At 38.1% G+C, this 9,947-nt stretch overlaps 1 protein-coding gene across 1 annotated transcript; it reads left to right on the top strand.

The window, feature by feature from the left end:
* Positions 1–8,265: 8,265 nt before the first annotated feature.
* On the top strand, positions 8,266–8,988 carry LOC132344691 (heat shock transcription factor, Y-linked-like; the record flags this gene model as incomplete). Its single annotated transcript, XM_059884333.1, has 1 exon — positions 8,266–8,988. A coding segment is annotated over exon 1 (603 nt), but the record flags the coding sequence as incomplete, so codon positions are not given.
* Between the last annotated feature and the right edge of the window lie 959 nt (positions 8,989–9,947).

Here is a 9,947-nt window from a genome sequence, read left to right as displayed (position 1 = left end):
CCATTGACAACTTGCATCATTTATTCAGTGCTATATTAAACAGTGTATTGGAAGATAGATTAACTAATAGCTCCAAGCCTCCTAACAATTTAAAGGAAAATTACAAAATGTTTTGAGACCCTATTTTGGAATACAAAGGGTGTTTGACTTCCAATTTCCATTCTCTGTAGAACAAGAACAGGTCATTCCTTTATTGACATGCATAAAATACATCACATTTTCTGTTCTGCTGATGCTATAAATTCAATACCAATTCTCCAGCCATATCAGTTATGAGCATAAAGTATATCATGTAACCTCAAATCTCTAACAGTGGAAGGCTTAAAAAAGAATGGACGCTGTTAGAATAATGCTGCTTCCTTTGATGTGACAACTCAGCATCCATCTCCCTCCCTCTCAGATGATTCTTCAGCATGTTAGAGCAGTGAGGAATGGTTTTAGTCTCATAAGCAAGTTAGAGTGAAGACATTGGCCACATAATACACATGCTCCATTTTTTTTTTTTTTTAATTTTGAATCTTGGGCAACTGTTCTCTTGTAACTACTTTACAGTTTCTAAAAGCAGTTATTGTCCAAAGCTGGAAGAACTTAAGTCTTCTCAGATGAGCATGTGAATGAATGGAGGGAGGTAAACAAAAAATAAAATTAAAAAAGATGAGGTCTGATAGGGGAGCAGCCAGATAAGAAAAAAAAAAAAACAGTAATTTAAATTTTATTCCAGCTATAATGCAGGTTAGTCTGACTTTAAGCATCACATGGCATACTTCTGAGTCCATTCCCGAGATACTCTGTTGTACTTATCTCTGTCTGTTTTATACATCCGTGCAATCTCTGGTACTAGGGGGTCATCTGGGATTGGATCACATAGCAGTGAACAAATGGATAAAAGAACTTTAGAAATAATTAAAGCAGGAGACCACTGTGATCTTAGAATATCGAGACAAATGCTGCCATTACTGTTAATATTTGGATGATAAATTCTTGTTGTAAATGCAACCTTAGGTAGTTTGAAGGGGTAGTCTGTAGGAAAATGAATTGTCAAAAAGAATACACCGCCTTGATAAGGGCTGTCATTAGGTCCCATAATTGTGGCTTGCCAATGAAACATATCATCCCCAACTGGACCTGCAGAACATTGTGCTGGAGGGTCACGGGCCAAATCACTAAGTTCCTTATTAATCCATTTCAGCGCCAGAGTCTGTGCTTTTCATCTGGCTCCTCACTATTTCGGTGTGTGCTTGAAGGTCCCGCCAAACTCTTGATTATCCCGGTGGCTGGGAAGGATTGACTCTTCGTCTCACACCAGCTCTGCCAGACACAGGCGCCTTCTTATTAAACAGATAGGAGGTTGGACTTGGAGGGCGGGGGCCGGAGGCGGGTCATGGGCTGGGGGGAAGGGCCCTAAGTCCACTTTCTTTTTTTTTTTTTTTAATTTTATTTTATTTTTAAACTTTACATAATTGTATTAGTTTTGCCAAATATCAAAATGAATCCACTACAGGTATACATGTGTTCCCCATCCTGAACCCTCCTCCCTCCTCCCTCCCCATACCATCCCTCTGGGTCGTCCCAGTGCACTATCCCCAAGCATCCAGTATCGTGCATCGAACCTGGACTGGCATCTCATTTCTTACAGGATATTTTACATGTTTCAATGCCATTCTCCCAAATCTTCCCACCCTCTCCCTCTCCCACAAAGTCCATAAGACTGTTCTATACATCAGTGTCTCTTTTGCTCTCTCGTACACAGGGTTATTGTTATCATCTTTCTAAATTCCATATATATGCATTAGTATACTGTATTGGTGTTTTTCCTTCTGGCTTACTTCACTCTGTATAATAGGCTCCAGTTTCATCCACCTCATTAGAACTGATTGAAATTTATTCTTTCTAATGGCTGAGTAATACTCCATTGTGTATATGTACCACAGCTTTCTTATCCATTCATCTGCTGATGGACACCTAGGTTGCTTCCATGTCCTGGCTATTATAAACAGTGCTGCCCCAATGTTCATCACAGCACTTTCTTGAGTAGGTATAAAACAACTGTTGAGGTTGTATTCTGGATCATGTCCATGCTATTTCTAAATGCATTTTTTTTTAATTTCTTCTAATTTCTTTTTACAAAAATGATTTATTTAATTGGAATAGAATTACTATGTATTACTGTGATGGTTTTTGACATATAGATCAACATGAACCAGCCACATGAAAATATGTATCTCCCTATCCTGAACACAACTCAAACCTTCCTTATTACCCCATGATTCTGGGTTCTTCCACAGCACAAGAGTTGGGTGCATCTTTCATATGCTGAACTTGCACTGATCATCTCTTTTATATATGGTAATATACCTGTTCCAATGCTATGTTCTCAAATCATCCCAGTCTAAGAGTCTGTTATTTATATGTGGGTCTTCTTTACTAGCCTCCACGTGGGTAGGGTTATTGTTACTGTCTTCCTAAATCCAATTTATATGCATTAATGAGCAATATTTGCCTCTCTCTAACTTTTTTCCCTCTGAATAATAGGCTGTAGGTTGAACTGCCTCATTAAAAGTGACACAAATATATGCCTTTCTGTAGCTGAGTAATATTTCATTTGTATATATACCACAACTTCCTTATATATTCATCTGCTGATGTGCATCTAGATTACTTCCATGTCATAGCTATTGTAAAGGCAATTTCAATAAACATTGGGGTACATGTGTTATGTTCCATCCTAATTCCCTCTGGGTATATGCAAAGAAGTGGGGTTTCTGGGTCATATGACAGGTCTAGTCCAAGTTTCTCAAGGAATCTCCAAACTGTTCTGTGTTTGTGTTTGTGTTACGGGCAACAGTGTATTAGGGTTAACTTTTCTCCACAGCCTTTCCAGGATTTCTTGCTTGTAGAATTTCTGGTGATGGCCACTCTGAACAGTGTAAGATGACTGCTCATTACAATTTTAATTTTCATTTATCTAATGATGAATGATGTTAAGCATATTTCATGTGTTTATTAGACATCCATATGTCTTCTTTAAAGAAATGTCTATTTAGAGCTATTGGCCCCTTTTAATGATGCTGTGAAAGTGCTGCACTCAATATGGCAGCATATTTGGAAAACTCAGCAGTGGCCAAAGGACTCGAAAAGGTCAGTTTTCATTCCAATCCCAAAGAAAGGCAATGCCAAAGAATTCTCACATCACCATGCAATTGCACTCATCTCACATGCTAGTAAAGAAATGCTCAAAATTCTCCAAGCCAGGCTTCAGCAATATGTGAATTGTGAACTTCCAGATGTTCAAGTTGGTTTTACAAAAGGCAGAGGAACCAGAGATCAAGTTGCCAACATCTGCTGGATCATTGAAAAAGCAAGAGAGTTCCAGAAATTCATCTGTTTCTGCTTTATTGTCTATGTGGAAGCCTTTGAGTGTGTGGATCACAATAAACTGTGGAAAATTCTGAAAGAGATGGGAATACCAGACCACCTGACCTGACTCTTGAGAAACCTATATGCAGGTCAGGAAGCAACAGTTAGAACTGTACATGGAACACATACTGGTTCCAAATAGGAAAAGGAGTATGTCTAGGCTGTATATTGTCACCCTGCTTGTTTAACTTATATGCAGAGTACATCATGAGAAACACAGGGCTGGAGGAAGCACAAGGTGGAATCAAGATTGCCAAGAGAAATATCAATAACCTCAGATATGCAGATGATACCATCCTTCTGGCAGAAAGTGAAGAGGAACTAAAATGACTCTTGATCAAAGTGAAAGAGGAGAGTGAAAAAGTTGGCTTCAAGCTCAACATTCAGAAAATGAAAATCATGGCAACTGGTCCCATCATGTCATGGGAAATAGATGGGGAAACAGTGTCAAACTTTATTTTTTTGGGCTCCAAAATCACTGCAGTTGGTGTCTGCAGCCATGAAATTAAAAGACACTCCTTGGAAGGAACGTTGTGACCCACCTTGATAGCATATTCAAAAGCAGAGACATTACTTTGCCAACAATGGTCCATCTAGTCAGGGCTATGGTTTTTCCTGTAGTCATGTATGGATGTGAGAGTAGGACTGTGAAGAAAGCTGAGCATGGAAGAATTGATGCTTTTGAACTGTAGTGCTGGAAAAGACTCTTGATGTAAGAGATCCATCCAGTCCACCCTACAGGAGTTTAGTCCTGGGTGTTCCTTGGAAGGAATGATGCTAAAGCTGAAACTCCAGTACTTTGGCCACCTCCTGTGACGATTTGACTCACTGGTAAAGACTCTGATGCTGGGAGGGATTGAGGTCAGGAGGAGAAGAGGACGAGAGAGGATGAGATGGTGGTTGGCATCACCGAGTCGATGGACGTGAGTTTGTTGAACTCCAGGAGTTGGAGATGGGTAGGGAGGCCTGTCGTGCTGCAATTCATGGGGTCGCAAAGAGTCGGACATGACTGAACAACTGAACTGAACTGAAGCAACTGACAAAGAATTAATGTCAAAAATATACAAGCAACTCCTGAAGCTCAATTCCAGGAAAATAAACGACTCAATGAAAAAATTGGCCAAAGAACTAAACAGACATTTCTTCAAAGAAGACATACAGATAGCTAACAAACACATGAAAAGATGCTCAACATCACTCATTATCAGAGAAATGAAAATCAAAACCACAATGAGGTACCTTTTCATGCCAGTCAGATTGGTTGTGCTCCAAAAGTCTACAAGCAATAAATGCTGGATAAGGTGTGGAGAAAAAGGAACCCTCTTACACTGTTGGTGGGAATGCAAACTAGTACAGCCACTATGGAGAACAGTGTGGAGATTCTTTAAAAAAAAAAAAAAAAAAACAACCTTCAAATAGAACTGCCATAAGACACAACAATCCCACTGCTGTGCATACACACCAAGGAAACCAGAATTGAAAGAGACATGTGTACCCCGATGTTCATCACAGCACTGTTTCTAATAGCCAGGACATGGAAGCAACCTAGATGTCCATTAGTGGATGAATGGATAAGAAAGCTGTGGGATATATACATAATGGAGTATTACTCAGCCATTAAAAGGAATACATTTCAGTCAGTTCTAATGGGGTGGATGAAACTGGAGCCTATTATACAGAATGAAGTTAGCCAGAAAGAAAAACACCAATAGAATAAACTAACACATATATGTGGAATTTAGAAAGATGATAATGATAACCATGTATGCGAGAATGCAAAAAAGACACAGATGTATAAAACAGTCTTTTGAGCTCTGGGAGACGGCTAGGGTGGTATGATTTGGGAGAATGGCACTGACACATGTATAATAACATAGGTCACCAAACTGGCAGTCCAGGTTCAATGCATGATACAGGATGCTTGGGGCTGGTGCACTGGGATAACCAGGAGGGATGATATGAGGAGGGAGGTGGCACACATGTATACCTGTGGCAGATTCATATTTATGTATGGCAAAACCAGTACAATATTGTAAAGCAATTAGATTCCAATTAAAATACATATATTTATATTGAAAATAAATAAAATAAAATTGTGTCCAATGTGAGGAGAGCAACAGCGTTCTTTGAACAATATATCTAAGTAAATGAGAGTTGTGATTTTATGCGTTCAAGGTGTCCCCATAAGTATGAGCCCTACCTCTTATTACAGAAAGAATTGTGGAAGATGAGCGAGATTAAAGGAGAGCTTTTCAGCAACAGGATCTGAATTGTTCAGCCAGAAAATTATTAAGTAATGTAAGGCTTCCCAAACAGTTTATTTAAGATCTTGGGAGCAAGCAATGAGTTTGGCCACCTAAATAGTGTTGCATAAAATTATATTTTGACATATATACACCTGTGTGTATGAGTGTGTGTATAAAAAAGGTGCAATGGCTTTTAACTCCTGTTAGATTTAATAGAAATGGAAAAAAATTAAAACCCAAATGAAGAATGATTAAAAAGTCGACTCGGTTGTTGAATATATGTAAGCGGAAATACTTCAAAATATGTTTTCTTGGCTGAATGTAAAATATGAGGACTCTTTTATATCACTCACCTCTCTGCTTTTATTATTTTTTTTTTATTCTTCCAATTTTATTTTATTTTTAAACTTTACATAATTGTATTAGTTTTGCCAAATATCAAAATGAATCCACCACAGGTATACATGTGTTCCCCATCCCGAACCCTCCTCCCTCCTCCCTCCCCATACCATCCCTCTGGGCCGTCCCAGTGCACCAGCCCCAAGCATCCAGCATCGTGCATCGAACCTGGACTGGCAACTCGTTTCCTACATGATATTTTACATGTTTCATTGTCATTCTCCCAAATCTTCCCACCCTATACAGAGTGAAGTAAGCCAGAAGGAAAAACATAAATACAGTATACTAACGCATATATATGGAATTTAGAAAGATGGTAACAATAACCCGGTGTACGAGACAGCAAAAGAGACACTGATGTATAGAACCTCTCTGCTTTTAATAAAGATCTACCAATTTTCAAATTTTTGTCCAGTTTTGACAAAAATAGACAGATATAGACTTATATATACATATATATCATATATAAAATATAGAAGTATATTTTCATAAGAGAAAATATTGATGCCAAGCTTAGATTTCAGAATTATTTCCAACTCCAGGCTCCATCTCAACAGGAAATAGCCAAAGTTGTTGCTGATTGAAACACTCCAAGAGCTGGAAAACCTGAAAAAGAAATCGAACCTGCAACTGAGATTTTCTGTCACATTTATGATTGAGTTCTAAGTCCAACACTTTATTTCCTTTCGTGTTCTAAGCAGTCCCTTCTGAAGACTGAAAAGTATGAAAACCGAGAGAAAGAGGTAGGAGATTGTAGACCTCCTGGTGTTCAATTTCACACCAGTCAGAATGGGTGCGATCCAAAAGTCCACAAGCAATCAATGTTGGAGAGGATGTGGAGAAAAGGGAACCCTCTTACACTGTTGCTGGGAATGCAAAGTAGTACAGCCACTATGGAGAACAGTGTGGAGATTCCTTAAAAAACTGGAAATAGAACTGCCTTATAATCCAGCAATCCCACTGCTGGGCATACACACTGAGAAAACCAGAATTGAAAGAGACACGTGTACCCCAATGTTCATCGCAGCACTGTTTCTAGTAGCCAGGACATGGAAGCAACCTAGATGTCCATCAGCAGATGAATGAATGAGAAAGCTGTGGTGCATATATACAATGGAGTGTTACTCAGCCATTAAAAAGAATAAATTTCAATCAGTTCTAATGAGGTGGATGAAACTGGAACCTATTATACAGAGTGAAGTAAGCCAGAAAGAAAAACACCAATACAGTATACTAACACATATATATGGAATTTAAAAGATGGTAACAATAACTCTGTATATGAGACAGCAAAAGAGACACTGATGTATAGAACAGTCTTTTGGACTCTTGGGAGAGGTAGAGTGTGAGATGATTTGGTAAAATGACATTGAAGCATGTATAATATCATGTATGAACGAGTCACCAGTTCAGGTTCGATGCACGATACTGGATGTTTGGGGCTGGTGTGCTGGGACGACCCAGAGGGATGGTATGGGGAGGGAGGAGGGAGGAGGTTTCAGGATGGGGAACACAGGTATACCTGTGGCGGATTCATGTTGATGTATGGCAAAACCAGGACAATATTGTAAAGTTAAAAAATCAAATAAAAAATAATAAAATAAAATACACACAAAACAATAAAAAAAAGTAATTTTAAACAGTGAGGCTAGAAAAGACAGAATCTAAGGATAATAATCAAGTGATAGAGAATAATAATGATTTAGCCATTAGTCAAATTCAAGGGTCTTTAGTTCCTCCTCAAGGGCCATCAATAACATCCTGAGCATTATCCTATGAACAGTTTTAGAGATGCCAAAGCCCCAGCCAGCCTGAAAGTTAAGTACAGAGACCACAGAGTAGTTGAAACCAGACAGTTAAAAGATTTTATTGCAGAGGCCAGTAGACCAATTTTGCTTGGGTAACAGTACTGAATATGAAAAATGTGTGTATAGAAGGGTGATAAATCACTTGTATTTCAGAAACCAAGTAGATTTATTGATGTGATTTTTCTGTGTAAAAATTCTTTAGGAATGAGATTTTGCATGCTTCATGGTTTTGGTTACTATTTCTGTAAGCAGGCTGTATTTTTAAGTTGATGCTGAAGTAAACCCTAGCTGAACATCACCTTTCAATGGCTAGGAGACCAGTGATTTTGTGATGTCACAGCTACCCTTTGATTGCTAGGAGACAAGTGATTTTGTGATGTCACAGCCTTTTGACTTTGAGGACCTCTGCGATGGTCTAGAGAGTTTCTCTCTGTTGGCCAGCCAAGCAATTTTTGAAGTAGTGGTCAGTAAAATCAGACAAATGAGTAAAGGATCTGAAGAAAGATTTCTCTGAGATGGCACATATACCTTCAGAAATTCAAGATGGGCCTCCTAAGGATGAATCAACTGATTCAGAAACCTCCATTAGATCTTTGTATGATTATACACTTACTAGGGACTCAGTTTTGAGATCTATGATTGAAGAATATGCTTTTCAGGCTTTGTCTGAGGATCTTGTGATAAAAAGGCCATGCTACAAATATTCTGTATCTGAAACAGATGAGGTGACTAATTTTCTTTCACTCACCTTTCCACAAAAACTTTGGAATATAGTTGAAAGTGATCAGTTTGAATCTATTTGGTGGGATGAGAGAGGCACATGTATAGTGATCCACGAAGAACTCTTTAAGAAAGAAGTCTTGGAAAGAAAGGCACCTTTCAGAATATTTGAAACCAAGAGTATGAAGAGTTTAATTCGACAGCTTAACCTTTATGGATTTAGTAAAAAGCGACAAACTTTTCAAAGATCTGCTTCACTACCTGTCTTTCTGGAAGAAGAAAACAACATCTCTCTTTTGAGTAAGGTATTCCAACATTTTCACTTATTGGCAATATGTAAGATGAAATCATGTGACCTAGAAAGCACATTTACATATGTAGCTAAAACCGAATTTAAACTTGAGCTAACAAATCGTTAAAAAGTTTTATTTTTTGAAGTTGAGAACAGCTGGATATGTTAAAATATTGGATGTTTGACAAACTTTCCTAGCACTGTGAAACCAGATATAAGTCCTGAAGCAACTTAAAGTGGTATTTACTGTATATATAAAATATATTTTTCATTGAGGATCATATTCTTTCTAACATGTTACCTGTTAAACTACTAATGGAGGTGTTTTATTTGATGCTATTTAGTTGGTTTCATTAAAGGAATACATTTTTATAACTTAGCTTTGCTTGTCAGTTTTACCTTGGTTTATAAAGAAACTAAATAATGTAATCCTTTGATTTTAGTTACAGACCTACTATAATCCAAATTTCAAAAGAGGTCATCCTCAACTTTTATTAAGAGTGCAAAGAAGAGAAAGAAGAGTTGGAATTAATAATGTGTCTCAAATATCTTCATTAGTGCAAGATAACAAGAAGCATGTTAAAGCAAGTGTCAACAAAGATGATCGTAACTCTGAATTTATTCCAGAAATTAGTAGAGAGAGCGCATTTTCAGCCTCCACAAGTTTACCTGTGCCTTTCATACAAAAGCCTCATACCATCCAGATTGTCACTAATACAAATGCCCTATCTCCATGTGACTTACCTAACCACCCATCACCAATATCGGTTAGACAAACAGAACAGATTTTGGTAAATCAACCTGCTGTTTTAAAAAAGTTGAGCATTTTTAATTGGCATTCACATAGCAGCTACACTCAAGTAAATGGCCCCATTGAGGACTTTGCTACTACAACTACATCTACTTCTCAGAACCACATTGTATCCCCATTACAGAGCACTTATTCTGGACTGATGGTGGAGCCTTCTAAATTTCCAGTCAGGCATAGCGATATGTCAGGCCATGACAATCCTTTTCCTAACCTGCAAGAGACAGGCAACTCGTGGTTCTCAGTGCCAACAAGCA

This window comes from Bos taurus, chromosome Y (assembly GCF_002263795.3).
Source record: "Bos taurus isolate L1 Dominette 01449 registration number 42190680 breed Hereford chromosome Y, ARS-UCD2.0, whole genome shotgun sequence".
Lineage (NCBI taxonomy): Eukaryota > Metazoa > Chordata > Mammalia > Artiodactyla > Bovidae > Bos > Bos taurus.
The sequence above is the reverse complement of the archived record's forward strand: the minus strand, read 5'-3'. Positions and strand labels throughout refer to the sequence as shown.